This window comes from Mycteria americana, chromosome 5 (assembly GCF_035582795.1).
Source record: "Mycteria americana isolate JAX WOST 10 ecotype Jacksonville Zoo and Gardens chromosome 5, USCA_MyAme_1.0, whole genome shotgun sequence".
Lineage (NCBI taxonomy): Eukaryota > Metazoa > Chordata > Aves > Ciconiiformes > Ciconiidae > Mycteria > Mycteria americana.
The window spans coordinates 67,776,864-67,803,912 of NC_134369.1; the positions used below are offsets into that span (position 1 = coordinate 67,776,864).

The 27,049-nt window shown below is 38.5% G+C and overlaps 1 protein-coding gene across 1 annotated transcript in view; it reads right to left on the reverse strand.

Moving 5' to 3' along the window:
* LRRC9 (leucine rich repeat containing 9) overlaps positions 1 to 27,049 on the reverse strand; it is a 67,562-nt gene that overhangs the window by 31,111 nt on the left and 9,402 nt on the right. The window contains 9 exon segments of the mRNA XM_075501650.1: positions 578 to 751; positions 2,327 to 2,449; positions 3,795 to 3,885; positions 3,888 to 3,990; positions 7,538 to 7,678; positions 8,251 to 8,423; positions 8,426 to 8,468; positions 9,955 to 10,001; positions 10,004 to 10,019. Coding sequence (XP_075357765.1) covers positions 578 to 751; positions 2,327 to 2,449; positions 3,795 to 3,885; positions 3,888 to 3,990; positions 7,538 to 7,678; positions 8,251 to 8,423; positions 8,426 to 8,468; positions 9,955 to 10,001; positions 10,004 to 10,019 — 911 coding nt within the window.

Below are 27,049 nucleotides of genomic sequence, written 5' to 3' on the forward strand. Positions count from 1 at the left end.
GGAAGGCAGTTAAATAAATGAGTACAATCACACAAATTTCAAAGTTGAGACTTGCCCAGAAAAACTTGGGACTTACCTGCATGGATACAAATTCACCTTGTGACTGTCCTGATGTATGCATATGCTCCCCTCTGATAAAGAAGAAATACAGATGCATATACATCTGAGTGGGATTTGTTTTGTTTCTGCATTGTTTATCTACTGCTGCTTTCCACTTTCAGAAATATGGCCACTGATAACAATATTTACTCTGTTTTCATAACCATATTAGGAACAGACGAGGTAAGACCCAGATTCTAACAGCAAAAATCTGAACCAATTCTCATGCCTGGTATTTTCTACCACGCTATGGACCTCTGAAGTCCAAGAACCAGAAACACCAACCAGAACCAGAACCATAGAAACACCAAGCATAGGGACTTTGGGGAACTTCAAGCCACCTCTCTCTAGGTAAAACTTTTTAATAATCCTAAATTATTTGATGCTTTGCAAAATGTTTCTGTTCTTATAATCACAAAGATGACTTTGTTCACAGGCCAGTGCTACACTAAATAGCTCTTAAAACTCAGGCACTTACTCTGCCACACTGAAAACTTCTTTTTACAGAAATATTTGAAACTTCTTAAATTTCAGCCTCAGAATTTGATTGTGCACTCTAAAGATGCGATTTATTTCCATTCCCATGATGCTGTATGCTCGGAAGTCCCAGGTACAGAATCGTGACTGAATTATATAACAACAAGAACTAAACCTGTGTGCAGAAATGCACAGAGGAGAGCACTAAGTTAACAGTATTTTCTTCTTGTTTTGCACTTAATTTTTCAGTACTATCTACATTATTTTCTTCTGTTTCCTATTCAGAAGAAAGAATCACAAGCAATACCTCTAGCCTGTTTCATTTCATTATAACTTTGTTCTCTCAAGTGGAGACAAATAAATTTATCTTATTTTATTCAAATGCTGCATTTCAAGTTAGGCATCAAACATCAATGTCTAATCATATGTGATTCACTGTGTTCCTTTTCTCTATTTGCACCGTCATATTTAAAATCTGTTTAAATCCTTCATTATGCAAATAAGCAGTTCCATTGTACTAAGCACAATCATGCATAAAGCGAGCATGGTTTGCAAGAACCTGTAAGTTTCTACAGTCAAACTTGAGAAAGAGGAGACAGTCCACTGGCCAGCCAGGAACCTGGGGGCAGAAGCTCACCTATTCCCTGTGGTACACAAGTCAAATCACTTAAAAAAAAATATGTGACCATTTTCTCTGTGTCTGACTAAGAAGACAATAAACTCCTGTACTTCCATTTGGTACTGTAAGATTCCTTAAAGATTATGGGGTAATCAGACACCTTAGAAAGAGAATCAACCTAGAAATGCAGTAGGTTCTCCAGTTTTTCAATCAATGGAAAGTTTTCTTAAAAAAAGAAGATATAACAGTCAAATCCTTACTGCAACTAATAAAAATATTGGTGTTTCTCAAAAAGATTCTGTGCTAAGATTACTCATTCAAAAACCTTTGGTTTGGCTTTTATCCCTCCAAGAGTCATATATTAAGTTTTTCTTGCCAAGGCAAAAAGATTTGGATGAGGTGATTAGAGACATGGTGTAGTGGTGGTTTTGGCAGTGTTAGGTTTATGGTTGGACTCAATGATCTTAAAGGTCTTTTCCAACCTATATGATTCTGTGATTCTGTGATCCTTGGCTTGAGAAAGTGGCATTAAAAGGAAGCAGAATGCTATTTATAAACAACCTCAAATGGAACCTGTAAGTACAGAACTACCTGCAGCTCTAACAAACATCCCTGAACACAAAAAGAAGGCATACCCGAGGTGGACAAGCTTGGAGTACTCAAGCAGAAAACAGACCTTGAAATACTGCCAGTCTAAATTTGAATCTCCCCTCAACTAAGCATCAAGGTTATTCATACAAAGGTTATGTAAGCAACTTCTAATGCTTCTTTACAAGTAAAGCTGTGTAGGAACTTAGAATAATCATTATCACCCTTGTTAAAAAGCAGTTGGATAGCTTGCTTGTTCTTTTATCTTCCTTTTTTAAAATCAAAGGCTTCATAAATAGGTAATAAAAAAATAAAGGCAACAAAAAAATCAGTCTTTGTGTGCTCAAATCTTCAGCCTAGTACACCACCAAGAGAAGGAGAAGGGAGAGAGCGTTTCCTTTCTTGTCAGTTATCTGCAAATGGAGTCTGTGGCGCACTGATGCTTCAAAATACTCCAGATCCTTGAAATAAATTTTTGTTAATAATTACTAACTTGGAATCATAAGAAACAGGTTCTAGTTTGAAGTGTCTTTAAAAGTTTACCATGGATTATTTGATAAAGCTTCTTCAAAGTGAATGTTTCCCACTATTTCCAATTCCATCAACAAGAATTGTACTAGCAAATTAAAACTTTTCTTCATTTCCACCGGGAAATCTTTTTAAATTCTGCCTGGAACAACTTAACAGGACAAATTGACATAATTTTGATTTTTTTTTTTTTTTAAGCAACAAATTTAGACTAATGATTACAGAAAGACTTTTTTTTTTTTAAATCTGAAAGACTACAACTGTGGACATACAGGTCCTAATACCTGGATATACTGGTCCTATACTGATCCATAACACCAAGCTTCATCCACTTCACCCTCAGCGTTGTTCCGTAATCATTAACTTAAATGAATCACCTCCTCAAGTAAGAGAAGGTCTTAGCTCGCTCTTTAGTATTCATAATGATGTCAGTCCAAATTGCAGCACTAATGAAACCGTGCTGGACTTGGGTGCAGTGTGAGGCACTGGCATGAAATCAGTGGCAAGTAACAGCAACAAATTTCACAGTATGATTAAATTCTCCCACACTTCCATCAGTTGTTCCATCCTTGAGATGATTGACAGTCTTTCCCTCTCTTTATTAACAAGCTTTAGAACAGTACTACTTCAGTGTACTATTTCCACTCAAATACAAAATCTAAATGATTTGATTCTTTTGGGGCCTGATGCACTACAGATTCTTTGTACTACACTTGCAGATAGGAACAGTGTTCATTGGTCTTAGACACAAAAACAAAGCTAGAACCGGCCAGATGAATGGTATGCCTTAGCTGTCCTGCAGAATATCAGAGAGAGAACAGACAGCTTTCTACTCATCAGAAGAGGGCCATCCAATTCTCTGTTCATAAAAATTCTGTAGAATGAGCTTCAGACCCATGCTGGCATCCAACACTAGGTCTATGGTATCATTGATATCCTCCACATGCCCTATTATGAAGGATTCTCTGTGTGTAGAGAATCTCTTTGTGCTGGCCATTGTCTTTAGAGTGAATTTGGCTCATGAAGTCCTAAGCTAGAATCAAGAATGACAAGAAAAAGAAGCCATTAAAATCATATTGGAATTACAGGGGGAAAAAACAACAAACAGAAACCAAAAAACCCACAGCACTTTGCTGGATCTCTACTGTTTAAAGGCCCAGAAAACTTTTCCAACCACTGGTCCAATATAACTCCTCATCCCAGCTACTTTTGTTCAATCCTTTTCCTATTTACTGAGATCACCAGTAATGGGAATGGCAGCATCTGTCTACTAGAAGCTGGCCTGGATCCAGTAATTCACACCACATAACAGCCGCCACTTCAATGATATTTGCAATACTCCTAGTTTGGACCTTATAAAAAACAAATGTGAGAGAAGCTTCAAGTCCTGTTATTAATCTCCTAACCCCCAGCCACCATCATACCCAATTATTAATGTCTGAAAATATCAGAACACTGTTCTTGTACAATTCACTAAACATACTAATTCAGTTTTCTGTTCCAGAATGTTATTTGTTCCTCCAGTGCATTTATTTTTTGTAAGAACGACTTTTCAAGACATGTCTTTTCTCTACTTCATTATCATGAACTGACTTTTCAGTTTCCAGATTCTTACTCCTTAGAGATTTATTACTTGATGTTTTACCCAACACTTGCAGCTTGGCCAATTCACGTTCTAGCTGATAAAAAGACCCCATTAGGATTCAGAAGCAAGAGGTTATGTTAAAGTATGGCAGGAAAATTATCTTATTTATGTTTCCTCAAAAGATAAGCCCTCTAGATGTGTACTAAAAAGCATACCTGAAAACATCAAAACAGAAAACTATTTTAATAAATACAAACTCTTGATTGTCAATAGAAAAAGCTGAATTACTTGGCCAAAGGGACAGCTCTGCTCTGAGCAACTGCTCTGTTGTATACTGGCTCATATCCCAGTCTTATTCATATCAATTAGACCATTGTTTCAACCAGGCAGGATGGATCCCTCAATGTGACTTCATTATGATGCAAGTCTCAGCAATAAAAAGAGAGTTAGAGGGTACAGTTAAAATGGAACTGCAGCTTTTCTTCAGACACCTAGGGGCAGGGATCATTTCTCTCCCCATGTTTGATTACTGTCTGGCATAGTAATTACTCTCCGCTTTGTGGAAGCAAAACTCTTTTTGCATTCTTTTTTAAGAGGTAAATCTTTAGGATCAATCAAGCCACTATACAGCTGAGATTAGGTAAAGCAAGAGAATAAACTACTCATTCCTTTTGAATAACAAGCAAGGATTTGGCTCCCAAGTATAAAACTTCCATAAAACTCTTCTTAAAGCAAGCAACTTAGCTCACTCTGCCCATATACCGCAATGTGAATATTATTTAAAATATTCATGTATACCCTAACTATAGGCACTTCTGATAAAGAGATGAGGTGACTGAAGTGCATGTCTGCTTCCTAGATACTACCTGATCTATGTATGGCAAGCAAAGAAGGAAGATATGACCATAAAGGCATGAGCCCGCACTGGCAGAGTCCTTGGTCTGTGCACCCTTGATCAAAAGAATCTGTTGACTCTTGATCAAAGTACTTTTAAGGGATCCTACTTACGTAATCAGTAATATTTTTTCAGTTATATTTTTATAGACATATGTGCAAAGAGCTCACTCAAAGTGCATTAGAGACCTACTAGGAATGTTTACAAACTGCTTTACAGAAATTCTGTGACACAGGTCTTCTACTTTTAGAATAACTGCAGTTGCAGTGATGCAACCACAGTCTGACTCTGATCCATTCTGTTGTTTATAGTGTTCTTGAAGGAAGGGCAACAGACTAACCAGTTGGAAATCAGCCCCCCCCCCCCCCAGTAACTGGAGAATTGGGTGAGAAAGAGCTTTCTAATCTGCAAAACACAGACCTTTCAGAAATGTTTATAGTATCAGCTAGAATAGACAATAACCGTGATAATCTGGGAACTCAGCAGGAAGGTCCTCTGCAAACAAGCCTCTGTACTGGATGAAGAAAAGAAGCAACTTGAAACTCAGTTTACCACATTAGGTGAGTATCTTACCTAGTCTACTGTTCTGGACTGGATCTCTAAGGCTTCCTTCTTGGTCCAGTTCCATTTAAGAGCCCCTTGGTCAAAGCACTTACCTAAGGCTTGAGACACCAGATTCAAATAATTATGATCCTGGCAGAACTGAAACTGGAAATGGATCCCCTGCAGCACATTAAGTGTCCTAGAAACTTGGCTGTTGATTATTCTGAAGAATAATTAACACAAACAATGACATCATACATGTAATATATTAGTCTCCATTTCCACTCAAAGTGCAGGGACAGCATTTGGAAGATTTTTGTATTACAGAGAAAGATAGACCAAGAAAAATTAATAGATTCTCTAGTATTTGTTCAGAAATGCAGGCATAATTTACATTTCCATTTATAACCAAACAGGCTTGATTTAGATTTAAACTAAAAGCCCTTTATACAAAAGGCAGTGAAAAAGAAAAACAAATACATGCACAAATCGCACTGATACCTATTTTCTGTCGTCTTTGACATGGCTACAGCAATAGAAAGGAATTTGAAGTAAAGAAAGATGAGCCCTAGGGAGTTTTGACACAGACTTTGGGATGATCAGGGCTGTGTATATTGGATATGACTTGGAACCATGCAAGTTGGTAGGAAATTTTTATTAGAATGAGAGAAAGATTAAACCATGTACATAAATCCTTGGTAGTAATCAGAACGCTCATGCTAGAAATGCCAGACTGATATCACCTTCCTATTTTTTCTATTAAATTTCCAGTGAGGTTGACCTCTTGCAAATTCTGCAGAGTATGTAAGCCCTGTGAATGTTACAAACAATAGAGTTTTAATCTAATATAGCACTGCAAACGCTGAAGAGCCTGTAGGCTAAGAGGCAGATCATTCAAATGCAAAAACAAATTTGACTGGAGTCTAAACAATGTTAGCCTCTGTTATAAACTATAGCTTTCTTTTGACATGGAAAGAGAGAATGCATTTTGCCGAAAGGGAATTAGCTTGGAAAGCCTTTGTAAATGATACTGCAATGAAAATAAACCTAGTCTCCCAGCCTTAGTTTCACAGTTGTGCATGAGAAGCCTAACAGATCATGCCCCATGTCATGAGTACTCATTAGCTTTTGGCTGCAGCCCATGTCTTGGCCTCAGGATATCATGAGAACTAAATCACTGATGTCAATCGTTTCCCTCCATGATGACACTGCAGTTCTTTGCAGTGAGATGCCACTAGTGTTTGTAGTGTCCTTGCTTATAAATAATAATTTCTGGAAACACTCTAGTGCCTTTACACTTGTACTTTGTCAGCTGTCATTTCTCAGTCTTCCCTTTCCTTCCCTATCAACATGCCTAGCTTCGATTTCTCTCTCTTCTCTCTCTTCTTTTCTATGGCTTTGAAGGTTCACAGTGATCTGGTCTCATTCATCCCTATCAGCATCTCCTTCTGCTCTAACTACTTCTTTTTATCTTGGTATCAGTATCTCCCTCTGCCCTTTTTCATGTACTCTCCCAAGGGAAAATGGACTGAGCTGCAGCAATTCCGTCTCCCTGTTGGGGTGTGAAGAGTCAGGTAATTCAGAAAGCTACATGGTCTTTTGCTAGAAATGGACATCTACACATTTCTTCTCCCTTTACATGCCAAACTGCTAATCACAGAGCTCTCGTTGGTTCTGGGCTTGCCTCCAACTCAAAGGTTAGCATGAAGAGTACTCATTTTTGGGGGAAGGGGAGAAACCAATTTTTCATAAGAGCTAATTTGATATATGACAGCATGAGAAAAAGCCAGGATAAAACTTTTCCTGAACAGGAGTTAATCGCTCCAAGTTATAAAAAAATTAAAAATCCAAACACTAAAATAAAAATGGCAAGCCTTTTACATAAGACTGAAGTGCAGACAAAAATCTGCAGTTATAAAAAAACCCCTAAAATAATCTTTTCCCCAGCAAGAATCTGAGAGATCTTTGAAAATAAGTGATTTAGTTAACTCTGCATATGCAGAAAAGCTTGACAGCCAATCAGTTCCAAATAATGTTTCAGCCTTAATTCTTATAAACTGAACTTTAAAATTGTCCTTTCTGTTGTTCAATAATTCTAAAAGTTAGCCCTACTTATTAGACACATTTATATACCATACTATTAAAATACCATATATTAGACAAATTTGAAGAAAAGAAATCATAACAAGGACACCAGACTCACCCCTATATTCTTGATCAGGTTATTATTCAACCAAAGTACACTCAGCTTTGTTAGGGCTTCCAGATTTTCAATCCTGGAAATTTCATTGCAGTAAAGATAAACCTTTTGCAAGTTTACACGTTTTTGTAGACCATCTATTTTCTGCAATAGAAGATGAGATACTACTTTTCAGCACTAAACAACAAAATGTCACTCTTTTTTGTCAAGATGCTATCAACTTGCACAGAAAATTATTAGGTAGTCTGAAATAATTTGAGACTCCACCCTCTGTGCAGAATTCTACTGATTTAGAAAGCTTTTCAATTAAGCCAACAAAGAAAAAGTAGTAACACCTACAATGGTTCATGATAAATGATAATGTGTTTTTAAATACAGTATTATTTTCATTAAAATGTCTTCATTCTAACCAGCTTCCTGGAAAAGGTTTCAGTGTAATTATTCTAGTTTAAAAAAATATTGTTTCTGAGAGAGAAAAATCCAACAATAGGTTCTAAATTACAAAACCCTGTAATATGTAACAGATGTAACTTGATCCATATCTAAAATGGTCTTTTTGGATACTTAAGTAAAGAAGTGCCAGATCCTGACTCCTTTGAATAGTGCCTTCTTCCCTGAACAGATGAAAGGAGTGTTTGTGAAAGAGTATGATTATCATTGTAAGGGACTGCAAATTCGCTGAAGTTGGCTAGAAAGAAAACTCATAGTTAACTTACCACTAAACAGCATTCAGCAATCCACAGCTCTTTCAGCAACAGGCAGTACTCTAGGTCTGAAATCTTTTGAATACCTTGTCCAATGAGAATGAGAGTAGTTATATTTGGGAAATATTTCATGCCTACAATTCTGGGATAACCTGAGAAAAACATCTCCAGTGCTGTTGTTTTTATCCCTCTTGATCATCGTTCTCATAAGACAATCCATTACATGTGTACTGGAAATGAAATACAACTATTATTCTCTTTATGTCCATGCTGCAAAAAATGCATTATACAGTAGAATGTCTTACTGCCATTACAGTCAATTAGAGATAGCTGCTTAACATCAGTTGTGTCTTTTAAAACTTCCTCTGCAGTAAAATGTGTTTGCAGTTTTGGCCACGTTCAGTATATTGCAGTTAAGTAGCTTTCTTCTGCTCCCAAAGCAGATTTGCAAAGTATTACATGAGTGCTTCATATCACACCTCAGAATGCACCTTCAATTTAAACCCAAGTGATTTTCAATTATTCTGATTTTAATGAAAATTAAAAACTGGAAATCCATAACTTTATCTATAAGCTAGTATACATACACGCACATACATACATATACATACATATATACGTATGAGGATAGATGGCGCACTTTATCAGTCTTACAGTTTTCCACTTCTGGAGTGGTTGTATCAAGTAAATATAATAATAAAAGGTTTTGGCCAGGAAAAAGTAAAAAGTTTACATAGAATTTCATTAACGGTGAGATTCAGTTTGAGATTAAGACACAAAGCAATAGGTATCCACATGTGCCTCTTGCCTAAGCTCTCATGTTAGTCAAGATATTTAACCAATATAGCCAAAGGATCCTGGAAAGCCATTCAGATGACCAGACAGGAGGTGTTTACATTATTGACTTATTCTACAGGTTCCCTTCACTATATTGACTAAGAATGGGATTCAGAATATCCATTCCAATTTCAGAGACCTTAAAGTATCCGGCAGCAGCTGTCCAGTAGGGTGCAGTTTTCTGTATATCCTCCTAGATACCTGTGGAGTCTTAGATACCTTGAGGCAAGTAAAATGGCACTAGACAGCTATAGATCTATGCAGCTGAATCCTATCCTTGATTTCTGCTGGCTGTAATGAGAGCCAAATAATGAAACATATGTGTAGACAACTACCTGTAGACACCTAAATGAAGGTGTCTTAAACTGGAATGGGACTCCATTTTAAAATTCTAACCAGTTCATAGTAGATAAAATTTCCACTATCTTAATCACCTGATTCTGCTCATAACTATCCATTGTCTACAAAAATGCAGGACTGAGTCAAAACTCCAAGATTTATTTTGACCAAATTTATATAACAAGCTTATTTTTTTCTGTATATGAATATTTCTGCAGGGCACTTCACAAGAAACAGAGACAAAGTAGGGAATTGTACCTTAAATGTAATTTACTCTGAAGATACTCTCTTGAGAGAGTCTCATTTCTGCATTCTAACTACTAATGTGTTTCCCACAGTTCTGAAATGTTCAGATCACCACAAACTGTTATTAGCATGCCCTATACCACCTTTGGGGCATTCCAGAATGGAGATGACCCTACAGATGGTACCTCTAGAGAAGCAAAAATAATTGTATGTTCTAGTAAGGACATTGATATTTATAGAAGTACTGAGAGGAAAAAAAAACAGTTTAAAATCAAAACCAAATGAATAACTTACCAGCTCCATAATTATTTCCTCAAGGTTCTGGTTTTGGTTATCACTTGCATCATCTCTTGAGTTCTCTGTTATTTGTTAGTATCTTCTTAGAAAAAGTACAGTAACATTATCACCTGTGTAGCCACCCACATAATTCATGTCACAGGATTTCCAAGAAGTTTGGAAAGAAGATCTAAATTCCTAACAGACTGAGTTCCAGAATCTGTATTTCTAATGGAATCACAATGTAGATTACAACAGAAGAAAGGTGAAATTACCTGGAATACTTAGACTTACTACGTTTTTAATGAACTTTTTTTAGATTCTAAAGGTCCAGAAAGTAGTATAGCATAAACTATTCTGACCATCTCCATAAGGAAGGGTGAGGAATTGCACCCACTTGTCCTTGTATGGGACTCAGTAAATTGTATTTGCATAAAGCATAAAGATATGGTAAAAATGAAGCTCATAATTCACCAAAAACCTCGATAAAGGCCTCTCTGTATGTATGGAAAAAAATATCAGAATATAATCGAGCATATAAAATGTCTGCTACGACTTTTTTAAGTAATCACACAGCTGCTACAATTAATCTTTAGCATTAGCAAACATTTCTTAGTATATAAGAGTGTGATTGTTGCAGCAGCTTTTTTTTTTCATTTGAAAGCACTTACATGGTATATTAACCACAGTATGCACAAACTACATCCTTAATATACCACATCCCTGCTGCTTTTGAATTTCTGCCACAGTATTTAATGACACACAGCCCCTCTAGCGAGTAATTTAGGACAGGAAACGAAGAATATATTTTTCCATTTACAACAGCTAAGGAAATTACATTAGATCTGAATTAGATTTGGGTGGATGCCTGCTCCTCTGGGCTCCATAAGGGAGCTCAGGGAATTGTTCTACCTCACCTAGAAGGGGCACAGCTTTGTCAGCATCTCTTCTGGAGCACTACCTCCATGGTCAGCTTGCATATAATGCATTACCATAGAGTAATGCCACCTATTCGCCCACTGCGGCCTAGTCGAGGTCGCGACCTGGGGCTGGGCTGAGCCCTCAGGACGGCCCCTGAGCAGCCACCCAGGCCCACGGCGCTGACGGCTGTGTATGGGTGACCGCCTCGCCCCGCCCACCGGCGGGCTGACAGCCAACCGGAGGCGAGTGTGTGATGAGGTGACCCCGTCCCATGGGCCAGGTGGGGCAGAGCGTCAGCCAATCGGAGGCGTGTGTGTGAGGCGGGACAGGTCTCGTGCGCAGGGACTGCAGCCATGGTGGTTACCTCAGTGAGAGGAGTCTGCAGGGGCAGGGGGATTGACACATCCCAGAGGGCTCAGCACCAGTAAGCCTAGTAAAACGGGCCTGTGGAAACTGGGTTCTTGTGCTCCTCAGCCGTGCTAGGCCAATGGTCTGGCAGCAAAACACTGGAGATCTTCCCCATCCCTTTGCCGGGCACCTGGCCCAGTGCTGGTGATTAATTTAGCCTGCAATGACTTTTACTCTTGCTCTGTTAGTGTGTGGAGTGGTGGAGTGTAGCTGATAAGCTGGTTTGTGAAATGTCAAAAAAGAGGGTTAGAGAGTTTTATGCTGGCTCATGTATCTGCCTTGGTGAGGGAGGGTGTCATGTCTGTGCAGCAGTTTATCTTCAGGGGGCAATGTAAACTGACTGTGCCAAACTGCAGCACAGAAGCTTACTGTGGCTTAGGTTAAATCGATTAGAAATGTGAGCATGAGATAAAACAGGCCATTCTTAAACCAAAACAGCCGTGTTCACTGAGCCATTTGCACTGGATTAATTTTATCAATTTAAGAACAATTATAATTAAATCGCTGTTTATTTTTTTGCATGCAGTGAGACCAGCTGAACGTTTTCCAGTGGTAGGATTGCTCAGCAGAAAATTGGATCCTCACTGAAACAAATATCATCAAAGATGTCTGATTTGTGAGTAAGGAGGATAAATTTATTGAAAATTGCAAAGACTTCTGTTAAAGTCTGCATATTAATATTTCTTAACATTTTTAATGGAGAAGGAGAAAATTGCTCAAGAGCTTCTGCAGTTCTACCAAGGCGGATCAATCTGTCTCATTACTTGCACTGCTTTTTCACGTCACCAGATGTCACTCCAAGTCCACATAAGGCAGACAGCTTCCGTTTATTCCTACGTGGTAAAAGATGTTTTGGCTTGGTCTTCGACTTCCCTATCCATAGGTGGTACATTTCACTTACCCAAAGACAAAAATATATATACCACTTCTTTTAGCAGAAGTCTGTAACAAGGTAAGTCTGTGAGTCCAAATATGCTCTCTTGAATTAACATATGGTAACAAGTACATAGTGAAACAATTTGAAATTAAGAAGGGGATGTTAACACTCTGAAAATTGTGCACACTTTCTAATTCAAGGAAAAAACCAAACCAATCATCTACTCTGAGCCTTCTCCAGAGAAATTTTATGCAATTCTGCTTAAGGGAAGGATGTTCTGTTCCCTTTACACTGCCTCCTGCAAGAAAGACGGTCCTCTTTGGCAAATTACTCCTTTTCTTTTCTTTCTCATTGACAAAGACTCTTAGGGGCAACCTTCTCAGTAAATTAGCTTAGGCAGCTAGGCCATTTTGTGACCTGTTTAATATTTTTTAAACAGTAATTGAATGATTAAGCATTAAAAGTGGAGGTGGCATCCAAATTCAGATATTCACTGGTACTATCAGTAGCAAAATGCAACTGCTTTTGTTTCTGAGCATCTAATGGAATGACTCAGTATTGGCAGTGAGGAAAGCCAAATGATCTAATTTGGGTACAGGGATTTCTGTTTGACTGGAAAGCACTCCTCTCTTACCAGAAGGGAATTATCGTAAAAATCAACATTTTTTGTGAAACGCTTTTGGCCCTTTCTAGGTGACTGAATCATCTCAGAGTGACCTGCTCTGGCAGCCTAAAATCTGTGTGCGTAATATCCCTAATCTCTTCAACTGCAGCAAACATGCAGGGCAGCATTACAATATTAATCATTAACTCAGCTCATTAAGAGCTACATAATGTTACTGCTAGATAATCTTGTGTTGGTTTGTAAAGCCACTAAAATGTATATTTGCATGTACGGTATTTTGAAAACATCTAGCAGCAGTTGCTACGTTTCTCTTTTAATGTAAAGGATTTTCAAACCTATCTCAGACTGAATTAATCATTTCAAGTGTGTTATCTTTCACCTTCTGCTGTGGCACATTCTGCTCTAATTCTGCTAAAGCCTTTTAGTATAATTTGAAATCATTTCATAGCATAGTCAAAGCAACTGTTTAAGTGCTGGTGGTGCTTTGCTGCTGTATATTTACTTTTGGAATTGTCCTTGAAGTTTTGCTGACTACCGTAGAAACTTTTGAAATTGATGTTCATCAGATTCTCATGGATCACTGCATCATGGGCGTGTGTTTCTGCCTCTGCCTTCCACTGATGTTGATATTTTTATAGGCTAGTAGACAATTTGGTTTCACTGGTACTGCTACTGCTAAACAGTCATCATTGTATTTGTAGAAGGGTCTCCATCCTTAAAAAAATACTGTTTGTAATCTATGTGCAGCTTTTCATCTGCTTCTGCTTTGTATCACTGGAATATTTCTGACTTCCACTGTGCCATTGATTAATCCAAGTGCTTCTGGTATCACCTCTGCAAACCAGTGCATATTTAGATGAAACGTCAGATTAAGTGGCAAGAAGCAGTCATGATGGACCTTGTGTAAATGTTTAAGAGAGATTACGTTTTAGAAACTAGGCTCTCCCTGCCTTAGTGTTAATGAAACCATAAGCACTTTAGCTAGCTTTTAGTATCAGGTAAGATGTATGAGATAGTTTTGGGGGTGTTTTTTCTAATAATTTTAGCAGTATAAATATTTTGATGTGAGACATGGCTATGTCTTTGAAGTATTTAAAAGAATAGATTTCCCATTACGCACCTGGGAAATGTCACCCCTTCAGCTGCGATTGGAAGCAGTTAGGCTAGCAGGATAAGTACGGACAATATTTGGAAACATGATCTAGTTATATTGGTGTCTCCACTTAATAATGCAGAGTCATTACTCCCGCTGAGGTCAAGAAGAATATTGCTGAAACAAGACTGCGGAAGGCTTCTAGGGGTTGGCCCAGTAGTGGTGATGCATTAAGTGAGTTCACAAGAGTCCCATGAGCCATGGGCACAAATGTGGCAAGGGGAGAAGAGCACTTGCTTGCTTTTGGCACTGCCAAAAATAGATGTTCTTTGGGGAGCATTCTGGCACGTATCCCAAACTAGTTACAGCTTGACCTGCAGGATCGAATGGGATAAAAGTGTGTTGTCTCAGGTGTGTCACTAGCGACAGACAGTTGTCACAGACAATCCAGAATCATGACTTTAAATGCATATGCATTAGTGTTTTATCTAGAATAACCCCTGACTATCTGAGCTCTGGGTGGAAAAGGCCATTTCCCAGCAGCTCTGAGCTGTATCCTCATGCCACAGAGTGTATGATGCAGAATGAATGTCAGTGCTCTCTCTGCAGCTCACCTGCTTTTACAGACAACTGTTCACTGTTTTTCTAAAGTAAATGAACTAAACAGGAGCATACGGATGAATATGTATGTCTGTGCTTTGTATTTTGTGTGGTTTTAGATCATCTGAATTGCTGTATTTTCTCATTGCTTTGGATCACAGGCCATAAAAAACTGAGGCATGAACTCAGATGGGCACTGGGCACCTATATGAAATTCCCTGTGGAACAGGGCAAGCTGCTTTTTATGTATCTGTCAATAACATGTAGGAAGGAAGACTTGAGTTATCTCAGATGACTTTGTCTTGCGGATAGCTGTTGAAAGTCTCCTGTAAGGAGACAAAAACCCAAAACCAAACCAATAAAACTTCATTAGTGCTTCTAAAAACAATAGATAAGGCATCACTTATAGAATGTTTTATTATTGCAGTAACTTCTTCAGCCAGCTCTGGACCGGATGTCATGCTAACAGACAGAAATGAGCTCAGCATTGATCTATAAATTAGCAGTTGCCTAGTGACTCATGATCCTGGCCCACTTGCCTTATGCAAACAAAAATAGCACTATGCAGTAATGGATATACGCCAATTTTTTTGTCACTGTCCCAGAGCTTACAGCAATTTTTGACATGAATTTTGACAGGGAGAGTAACTTGAAAGTGTCAATGAAAGCAGGGAATTGTTCAGAAACCATCAGCTAGCTACCCACAAAGGAATGTTACTATAAACACACTGCAAGGAAAAAAAAAAACCACAAAAACAGTCTGGCCCAAAATATATGAAAATAAGTAATGTAGCATAAAATAGAATTTGCAGGGCGCATATTAAATGGATTAGAAATTCGCTTAAAAGCAGATCTCAAAATGGGAGAAAATAATTTTCATGATTATTAATCAATTTAATGAAGCTATCTTATAGTTTTATTGGCCATTCAAATGGTAACATGAAGCTATCTTATAGTTTTATTGGCCATTCAAATGGTAACATAGGTCTCTGCCAGTTAAATCTGCAGATGGCACAGGGTTGTTGAATAGTAAGTAATGAAGTTACACCTACAAAATTATTTGAATCGCCTAATTAAATGGTCACAGTCCAGCAATATGCACTTCAATACAGCTAAATGCAAGCTGATACACTGGGGCTATATAAGCTACAGCTACACGATGAGAAACCCCCATCTTGAAGTGCTCTGACTCAAGAAATATAGGGTCATCATAACAAACTACTTCAGCCTGAGCTCCCACAGTAGTGCTCTAGTTAAATTAACCAACATGATCTATGGGTTTATCAAGTAGATGAACACAGAGAATAAGACAGAGAAGGGATTTTTCTTTTGTATGCAGCACTGATAAAACAACTCCTGTAATGGTGTGTTCATTTAATGCGCCTTCACTCCACAGCAAGAGGCCACAAACTTAGCCATGGACTGGAAACCAAACCTGTTGGTACACTGCTAACAGACCCTTACTGATGAATGGAAGGTTGAGACTGAACTGAATAGTAGTATACAGATAGCTATGGAAAATTACAGCTGGTAGCAGAGGGCTTTTGAGTCTGACAGGGAAAGGCGCAACGATATTCAGCCAGTGAAATTTTAAGTTGAACAATGTATTGTAACATGCATGTAATGTGTTGTCAGCATTAGTGGGGGTAGTGTTGTGTCACTGCTGAATTCTTCTGTACCATTAATCTCAGTGGGATATGGGTTACGTTAGAAATCAGCACCTGTGAAACTTCATCCTCATATTTTCATGGACAATCTTGAAAAAGAAGTTGCAAGATTTGCTTTCTATTAATTTCAACTTTATCCTTCTTTGTAATCTATCAATAATATCCAAATCCATTAAGCTTTTTGAATTTTACAATCTATATTTTTCAATGCTTCTGAATGGTAAAGTACATAATTTCTCCAAGAGGGGGATCAAATTCTTTATGCTTTCTAAAGAGGATCTGCAGTTACAGGAATGTGAGTGTGCTTCTTGTCTTAGTGGTGAATATTTCCGATTTTTATAAGAGAACAAACTCTGCTTGCACCAGTACTTTGAAAAACATCACCTTTTTCTGTCTCCATCCTTTTTGTCTTTCTTTTCTCTCTATGCATCAAGGGCCTGAACAAGATTCATTGAAAGAAAAGTAAATCTTCCATGGGACATGGTGTCATTACAGGCTCATGAAGTCACAAGGGAAGTAATTTTGGCTCTAATCTGCAGTCTGTGTGTATTCCTATAGCTCCACTGAATCCCATAGAATGTGCCTGCTGAAGGCCAGAACTGTTTTATGGTCATATTCTTGCCTGCTATTGGGTTTATTCTACACACAGGACATTAAACCCAACCACCAGCATAGGTGTGGAAGAATCATTTCAGTCTTATGAAGCATCCTTATGAATCATCTTTTCCCAGAGCCTGGTAACATTGAGATCAGGACCACTTGTTATGAAGTGGTAGGGAGAAGTAAACAACAATATTCAAGAGAGTTCTTGAGCATATTCTGCCGTCACACTGTAATGTCAGTCACCAAAGGTCTCTAGGAAATGTCAACCTCAAAAAGCACCACAGAAATAGCATTGGAACATTTTGTCTAATATCTGGGACAAAAGAATTGCACTTGAAAGCAACAATGAAATGCCGTGATGAGTTTTCACCTGCTTTTCTTTTCTTGCATTTTTCCATGGTGACTAGCATATCTCTTTGTCTCTGAGGCACAATGGAAATTGAAAACCTGCTGGACTGGAACAAGTGCAGTCAGCTTTCCAGGATGAAATAATACTTTAATTGGTCTGTCTGCATGGATGAGAAAGGGCCAAGCCCTATCATCCCAGTCTGAGAGATACGATGAGAAAAGCATCCTAGATCTGATATCAGCAGATCTTCCTGGAGCTATTTGTATCTTTTGAGGAGCTATTTGTATCTTTTGATGAAGAGACCTGGTAACATAATTTGCAGAACAAGGATACTGTAAGACTTATGTATCAAAACGTTGTTTCAAGCATGTAAAGGACTTCCTACATAACCAGCTTAAGGAAATCTTAAAAAACTATTTTTCATTCTCTTGTATTTCTTTTTTTCATCAAACTTTTTTTTTTCCTGAATCACAGAAACAAGACTAGCAAGCACCTTGAGAAGTCACCTAATTCACCCCTTTGCTCCAAGGCAGAATGGACTTTTTCCAAACCTTCCATGTGTACTGTTTCTGTAACCTGTTTTTAAAAGCCTCTGGTGATGGAAATTCTAAAACCAAAGTCTAATGGCAAATGTTAATCCGAATGAGCAGAGAAGGTTAGTGAGTGCAAGCAAAAATAGTGGTATGCTCAACGGCACTTTGATATTACATTACCTTTTAGAGTTTGCTGTAGGACCTGGAAGTTTCTAGGGCTCAGCTGACTATGTCAAGAGCTTCCATCATTTCTCTGAACTATTTGTACAAGTTTATATCCCTTTATGTTGCATAAGGAATACATTTCTTGTTCAGATTCCTGAACTGAAGATGGATAGCAGGAAATGGAATGAGTATGCTTTTGACTTATTATTGTGATAGGGGAGAAAACTCCCAATTTATAGTTTTGAACAGTTTAATGTATCACAAACCTCCAAAACATAAAGCCATTTTTTAAATCATCTAACAAGGAATCATATTTAGCTGTCACTAGGTTCCCACTGTAAAAAAAGTTGTAACACAGTCTAAAGGATTCAAAATTACAAATATATAAAATTAATATTCTAAGTTAATATTCTGAATGAATAAGTTAATGAAACATCCTAAAGGCTGCTAAACATTGTTATACTTTGGGCAAAGCAAGACTGAGAAATGATCAACTGGTATTACTATAAAACAGTTGTACTTTTCTAAGAAGGACTTAAGGCTCTCTGTTAGTGTTACAGTTAATGGAAAAAAAAAAAAAAGTGAAGAATTCCTGCCCAGTTCTGAGAACCACAATTGATGTAATTCTTTTGAAAAGATGCAGCAAAAATGTATCTTTAATTCTTCTTCTTGTATCTCCATAGGTAAAAATGTTCTAGGGCAAAAAGATTATGTATGAGTTTCTGTTATGGAAGTGACTGTGCTCTGGCAGGTTGAGATACTGATATTGCAAAAGCAAAGGAGAATTTTGAGAAGCCCAAGTGACTGAGGCCATCTGAAATGTAGAATGACTCCATCAGTAGATGTGCCAGGCCTGTGGAGCCCCTGAGTATCAAGAGGCCTGACAACTGCCTTCGGTTGCTCTGGGAGAGGGATTATGATTTCAAAAGTGCAGCTGAAAGGCTGCACTCACATTTCTGGAAAATTATTTTAGCAATATAATGCTATATAATATACCAGTCTTTCTGAGCACAATATAGAAACTAGGTACTAGGGCTCAGGACACTCTATAATTTCATTTTTGGAGTGAAGAACGTGTCTTTCTCTGATGAGAAAAGTTTTATTCTATTGGTTCCGTGATACCTGATGTTGAAAATTTCATGTACCCACCATTTCCAAGACCTTTATCTTACCACCTCTGTAATAATTTGTAAGTCACACCTGGACCTGGATCTCCTTGCTCTTTTAAAGGCAACTGGAAAAAGAACAGGAAGGAAACATCACCACCAGCCCCCAACAAAAAGCAAAATAAAGCAAAAAAAAAAAACCCACAGAAAAAGCAAAAACCACACATAAGGGCCACATGGCTTAGTGCCAGTCAACATCCATTCCCAGAGTGGGATAAATCATGGGTGTGGGTCTCAGTAGAGAATTTCCAGTCAGTACAACCAAGAAGAGAATTTCTCCATTAGGAGAAGAAACACAAACACTGATAGCAGCAGGTGCTTTGCTTCTTCCAGAAAAGATGAAATGTGGCTCCCCAGAACATTGATTGTAGTACTGCATCATATTCTTGACCACATCTTGGGGCAGCTGTGATTCAAATTATTTCTTTTACTAAACTAAACTCCTCATAAGAAGCCCGCTAGAGTAACAGCAGCAAAGGCTGGGTTGCTATCTACAGCAACATACACGTGAGCAGAAAAAGTTCTTTCTGGGATTAAGAGAGAGAGCAGACATAATGAAGACAGCTGATGAGACTTGTTTCTTGGTTGTGCTTCCCACAGACCAAATTAATTTCAACAGATGAGTAAAAGATGGAAAGACATGCTAATTAGCAGCTTTTTTTTTTTATGAACCAGTTCTGTACTTCAGGATCTAATTAGCCTTCTAGATAAGGCTTATGTTGTCTGTGCTTTCAGAGGAAAAGGTGGCCAAGTTTCTGTTTCTCCAAGGGTTATGTTCATGTATTTCAAATGCTTGAAGAGAACTGCTTCAGATTAATGAGTATTTATTTATATGGTCCATATATACCCTTTAGGTGATGAGAGCCCTCTTTCTCTACAGTTCTGGGGGATTACACAGCACAATAGATTCTACAAAGACAGAGAAGGTAAAGTGAACACAAAGGGTTGAAAGTCATGGATAAGACCATTATACCAGAGTGGTGGAGAACAGTCATGGTTGTGAGACAATAAACAGAGGCAGAACAGAACAGGAGGAGCCTGGGGGGAACCACAGCAAGAGGAGAAAAGCCAAGAGAAAGAGCCAAGATCTAATTTCTTTGCCTACAGTTTGTATGTTGAAGGAAGAAAACAGAAAATATTTAATGAAAACAAGGAAGAAAGGAAAAGAGAAATCTAGAGAAAAATATAAAAAAGAACTTAGCTAGTTAGATTAAATTGGCTATGAGGATAAGATAATTTTGTGGGAAATACATGTGAGTAGTTGTTTGTATCACATCTCTGTAAATTTTGGGGAAAAAGATATGTGTGATAAATAGTTGTGCTGGAAGAAATTGAGACCTAACACTCTGCTCTTCGCAGCCCAATGCACTGGATTTACTACCATGACACATGTACTTTTACAAATTCAAAGCCATGCTAGTAAGTAATTTCTTCCCAATTTTTATGCTGCAATTTGTGATCAGTTAAGATGTTTGAAAACCATTAGGAAAACCGTGAAGGAGGCTGAAATGCTAGTTCAGTGCCAAACTTGTACTAAATTTTGCATCAAGTCTGACTTCAGAAATACTCAGATATTTAAAGATAATGGGATGCTAAAATGTTCGCTGACTCATGACATCAATGAATAAAGCCACAGAGGTGGTGTATGGTACTGTACTCTAATGGTGGTAGCATGTAGTGAATAAAGCCTTAAGGACTGTCTTAGCATGTTTGGAAGACAAGCTCTGAGCCTCAAGACCACAAAAGCAGAGGACAGAGGTTAATTAATTTGTTACTGTTACTTGGCTTTGGTACTGGTCAACCACAAAGGATGCATTAAAAAGGCCACCCAACACCCCAGCAGCTTCTCGAGTGTGACAGATCTAGGACTGTGCCGCCACAGAGGTAATAAAGACAGGGTCAAGCAGCAGCTTTTCTCTTCCAAAACTAGCTCACATTTCTAGGGAAATACTGAATAAAATAGAGGGGAAAGAATGAGAAAGATGTTAACTTTAGTGATGATAATGAAACTGTGCATACTGAACTAGCATCAGGTTAGACTGATTCTCTCTTGCCAGGCAGATCTGATTGCTTTTTAATAGAATTATAAAATGTAATGGAAAGAGGGAATCCAAAATCTGCCTTGTATTTGATGGAATGTGTATTTGAAACATACCTCTCAAAACAATTCAAGGGGATTTAGGTGGGGGGACTGTCACTGCCCGAGTGGTAACACCTGTACGAGATCTTATAATGAAACTGGCCATTGATCAAGTGAAGGAAAGTCTTCAGCTTTCAAGTAAAACAAAGAAACCTCAGCTTACTGTTTTGACAGATATTACTGAAAGTATAATATAGTGCTATCTCAATCAAATCAGTTACAAAGAGCAAAGGAGTATGCAGACGAATACTGCTTCTGCTGCAGGGGAAGGAGTGGCCATGCTGATTTTCCTACCCAGATATATCCTGTGAGAGGAAACATCAAACACAGTCCACACTGTCTTGATCTGTTCCACTTAAAGTTATGGCAAAATTAATCTGTCTGTATGACATGTGTCCCTGAGGATTATTTATGAGATTAGGGTGTGAGAGCCAAATCAGAAATTGGTGGTGTGTGCATGGGGAAGCAGCAAACAGTGTGCAACATGCTCCTAAATTCTGGTTCAATGGTTAAAACATTCACTGCTCACTGACTGCAGTGAGGTTTGGCACTGGCAGTACTCTTGGCAAAACTAATTTCTTCTGCCTCTTTCTAATGCCTCTAGACTTCCAGTCACCAAAGGAGATATCAGAGGTCCAAGTTGGGTGGAAGCCAGGCAGAAAGCAACAGCTTGTTTTAGCATTAGTTTACACAACGTTCTTAGTCTCTAGTCTTCTGGGGTTGCAGCTGGATTCAAAAGATGGTTATGTGGGTTAGATCCTGTTGCTCCTCTGCCTACTGTTTCACCAGAAGAGGAGGAGATGGGCCAAAATTCTGTTAAGACAGTTATAAAAAATCCAGGCAGCCTCTCTAGTTTTTGGGATCTGCTTGCAAAGCTGCAAACCCTATTCTCCAGCTTCTCCCATAGGACCCAAGTATCACTAGACAGAATCAGTGAGAGGTGATCTTCACCCTTTTATGCAAAAGGAGTTCTGTCACACACCATGCCACCAGAGAAAGATGAATGCAGCCAGGGTCAATTTAGCAGACATGGAGCTGCTCTATGGATGCCTGGGTTTAGGGTCTGTGTGATATGTACCCTCGTTTGCTGTGCATGTGTGATGTGGTCTCTCTACACAGTACGCAGTCCAGCCATGACATACCATTCCTTACTGTGCAGGAGCAATGGCTGCGGCATACCCAGAAGGATATTTCTGTTGCTGGAAAGTCAGGGTCTGAAGCAGGCTGATGCCACCATGCTTCCTAAAGGTCAGAGTCTCCAAAACCAGAGGACACAAATTGCTAAAATTATCTCTGTCACAGCAAAGTGCTGGAGCACAGATTTAGTGCTGTGAGAAGAATTAGCAAGCTGGGCATGAGGGAGGGAAATGGGGGGAGGCTTAGTGAGCTGAGGGGCAGAAGAGGGGGAAATGATGGCTGAAAAGAAGGGGCACAGGAGGCATAGTGTTCAGCGGATGGATCCTCCTAGTAACATTGAGGGGGAACGTGCTGGATATGTGCTGCTCAACATACTCATAAATGATGTGGAAAATGGAGAATGGTGATGTGGCAACGATTACAAATGATGCAGAATTAGTCAGGTTAGTAAAAACAAAAGCTATCTGCAAAGAGTTGCAAAAGGGACCTCATAAAATTTGAGCAACTGGATGGTGAAACAGTAGATGAAACTCCATGGTGATAACTGCAAACTGCTGTACATGAGGAGAAACAGCCGTGACTACAGATATTCACTGATGAGCTCTAAATTAGCTGTCACATCTCAGGAAAAAAGATTTTGGAGTCATTGTGGATAATTCAATTGAAAATATCAGTTCCATGTTTGGGAGCAATGAAAAAAGCAGACAAAAAGTTAGAAACCACTGAAGGGGGAGACAACAAAACATCACACTGCAGCAGCAAATCTCCAGTGTACCCACATCTTACATCGTACAAGCAGTTTGGCCGCTTCCCAGTTCCTCCTTCGTAAAAAAATTTTAAAATATAGCTAGAAAATGCTCAGGGAAGAGTACTTAACATGACCAGAAGTATGGGATAATTTCCATATAAGGAGAGCCTAAATAGAATTGCTCACCTTGGAAAGCAGATGACTAAATCACAGAGGTATATAAAATATGTATAAAACATATATTTATATAAAAAAATATATAAAATATGCAACATAAGTGGCATGAAGATGTAAATAGGGAACAATAGCCATTATTCCTTTACTCTACAAGCACATCATGAAATTGTCAGGCAGGTTTAGAACAAACAAAAGGAAGTATTTCTTCAAGCAGCCTATAATTAAATTGTGGAACTTGTTGCTACAGGATGTCATGGAAGCTGAAAGCATAAATGAATTTAAAATGTGATTAGACTAATTTATGGATATACCTCCATCAAAGGTTGTTAAACAGAAGGATGCGGTTTCAGTATCTGACTCAGGGAAATCTTTCAGCAAAGATTGCAGGAACTCTGCAAGGATATATTGAGGAAGGAAGGCAGAGGATTTTCACTCCCTGTGAAAGGAAGTGATTTTCACTCCTGGTTTCCCTCTCTGTGTGCATTTTCTCTAATCAGCTGCAACTGGACCCTCTCAGAGACAGGATCCTGAGCAATCCTTTGGCTTGGCTCATTATGGCTCTTTATAATTCTTACTTATTTCCTTTTTCCTTTCCCTTTAGCTGTCTTTAGTTTTTATAACCAAGCCATTGGATTAGCGGACTCCCAGTAGCATAGCTCCTGGCTGACCAGACTTTACCACCTTTTTGACTCCTGGGAGTGTTGGACAGGTTACCCGTGTCTTGTCTTAATGCTTAGCACCTGGCAAAATGGGGAGGTTTTTTAATTAGCTCCTGGGTATGTGAGCCATAGAGTTTGTATTCCTTGATGCATCCCTGAAAAGTTTTTGAAGACACTGCTAGGCAAGTGTGGGCAGTTGTCTGAGGTGCACAACAGACTGGAGTTACAGTTCTAATTACTGGTGGCGTGCTCCTGGAATGATCATGATAATGCACAGTGACAATAGTGAGTTAAGCTAGGCTGAAAAAATCTGTATTAGAGCTACTCCTCATAAATTAATTTCCATTATCTAAAAGAGCACTTAAAGGCACAATTATAAAATGTGTAAATGATCCAGCTCTGGAACAGGATGCAAACACCAATTGGGGGGAAAAAAAAGAGCAACCAGGAAATGGAATTTGGAAATTAGTTTTAAAAAATGAGCTCTCTCTTGTAAACTGATACATCTGGGAATCGCTCTGCCCCTCCTCCTCCCCAAATTCCTATTCTCAATGGGAGGTAGAAATGTTAGTGGGTACATAGAAAAGTAGACGTTAAGTGAACCGCAACAGGAAAATGAAATGACAGTGGTATATTGAAAGGGAAATCGGGATGGTCAATTTGATCTGCATATACAGAGGCATTATGTCATTAAGTCTCTTTTGATATAACTAGTAAAAGCATGTCAACAACACTGCAGCTAGTTTCAGAAGACTGTTAATAATAAAACCAGAACAAATTACACAAAGTTTAAAACCTGCAGCAAAATGAAAATAGGGAGTGACTTTTGGGAAGCTATGAATACATCAGCAAAGAAAAGACCAGGGAGGGGGAAAAGTTGTTTAAGCTAAAGTACACTGTTGGCACAAGAACAAATGGCTGTAAACTGGACATGAATAAATTTAGGCTGGAAATTAGAAGACTTTGTCTAGCCCTAAGAGGAGTGAATTTTTGGAACAGCTTTCCAGTAGAAGTAAGAGGGACAGAACACTCTACCTTATTTTAAAATGACAGTGAACAGTTTATGTGATATTGTTGCCTGAAATAGAAAAGGACTGTGCCTGACAAGCCAGAAAGTCCCTTATATTTTTGTATTTTAAGCAATTCTGTGTTATAAGACGAAGGTAAATTTGAGAACGTAAAAGTTTGAAGGGCAGAGGGAGAAGAAGTACTTCCTGAGAGTGAAGTTGTTATGCAATATTTACACAAAGGAACTCATGGATGACTCACCATTTGAGTTGTCTAAAATAAGACTGAATAAAGCAGTAATCCAGGTACTTTCAAGATGTGCCCTGCAGTGGCCAGTGTAATGAACAAGGCAATCTTAATTGGTCTGTCTTCATCATGAGTCATGTTACAGGGCCTTGAAGGTTCAAAGCCTGGAGCCCACTGACAAAGGTATGACACACAGGGAGATGGATTCTCTTTGGCAGTTGCTGAAAAGGAGGAAATAATGACCAGAAGTCATGGCTGTTGGGCTGGGGACTCCTATCTGCTCGCCTCAGCTTGCAGGCAAGTGGCGTCAGGTTTCCATGTTGTTGATACGAGCAGGGTCTGCATCCTAGAGAGAAGCCCCCAGGGAAGTATACATTTCAAGAGGAGCTTCAGGACCAGCATTTCCAGCTACATGGTTCAAAATGTCATGGAAGAACCTCAGATTCTGAGACCAGGTGGCTTCAGGAGAGTTCACATAACTAAAGCACTAACCATGTAAGTCAGTACTTAAAAGATCAGACCTCAGGTATAAGGGTTGGCCAGTGCAGGCTACAAAATTAGCTTCTAATTTTAGTTTTATCTTTAAACAGCTTACTTCTCTCTGAAGATGACTTTTTTTGAATATTAAGCTGCCATCTAATCTTGTGTTTCACTTTGGGAAAACATGATGTTGAAAATGCTCAACAATCCCCTCTCCTCTTTCTTAGGCACGCAGGAGGGTCTTCTGTCATCTGAATGACAAACATAGCAGTGGGTTTTCTGTTTAGAGCTGCTGGAACATTGTTTTCCAGACCAATGGTGAAGGTGATGATACGGAGACTGGAACATGTGGAAGATACAGTAGGATGGAAGAACATGTCAAAATGTTTTTCTCTTACAAGAACAGTCACTGGTGCTTAGCTTTAGTGCATCTTTGAAATAACAGACTGGATCCTTTGTAGCATATCACTTTGGCGCATATCGCATGTTTTAGAGTGTGGTTATTACACCAACAGGTAATGGCTTCACAGTGGTGTTTTTATTGAACTAGAAAAGATCTTTAACAGAGGATGAAGATATAAATTCTAACTTCATTGATTGTCTGTTTTAATGGAAAATAAGCCATAGTAAAAGCAGACATATTTGGGAAATTAAGTTCTCTCAATGAGTTTTCTGATTTTAATTAAAACTAAATTTTGATTCTTTACATTTTAAGGCTTGTTCCCATGTATGCCAGTAGAAGGTAATTTCATTGCCCTCAGAGAGATCTTTTAATCTATCCCCTTGACATTTGCATTCCTTGATTAAATGCACTGGGGGCATTTAGTATCTGACCATGCCCACTTACACAACAGATGTCAAGCAGTTTCCCTTTATTCTTAATATACAATCAAATTGCTAAAAGCATTGAAATTTTGGGCTCTGTCCAAGACTGACGGATGAATAATTAAAGTGAAAAAGACTTCAAGTTCTCACATTTCTTTTTCATGAACTCACTTGATGTAACTTTCAATACTGAGAGTACCAGAGCTGGACAAAACCCTGTCGACAATACTTTCAGCACTAAAAATACAGGTTCAGAATCATAAATTATCTCCTGCTGAACTGCTTCAGCTGGGAGGTGAAAATGCAAATCCAGAATCCAAACTACTATTTTGAGTGTCATTTAAAACATTTAACTTTCACAGAAGTTATCAAGTTAACCAAAACTATTTCAAAACTTATTTTATATAAAATAGTGAACATTTAAAGATGCAGAAAAAACCCATATATCCACCATTAATGAACACAAAGGCAATTAAGCTAGTAGCTTAATACAGCTGCAAGTAGGAGATGCTAAGAAAGTTCTGAGAAGTCAGAAAAAAACAGAATCACAAATGATTCCTCTCTGTTCCCACAAGGCAAACGTCAAGCAGCCTCTTCACAGCTTTTAAGTTTTCAAGTCTATATTAAATCATGTGGTCACTTAAGTGTTCATCTCATTTTGATTTCTCACTCCTGGCTGGAGAGTC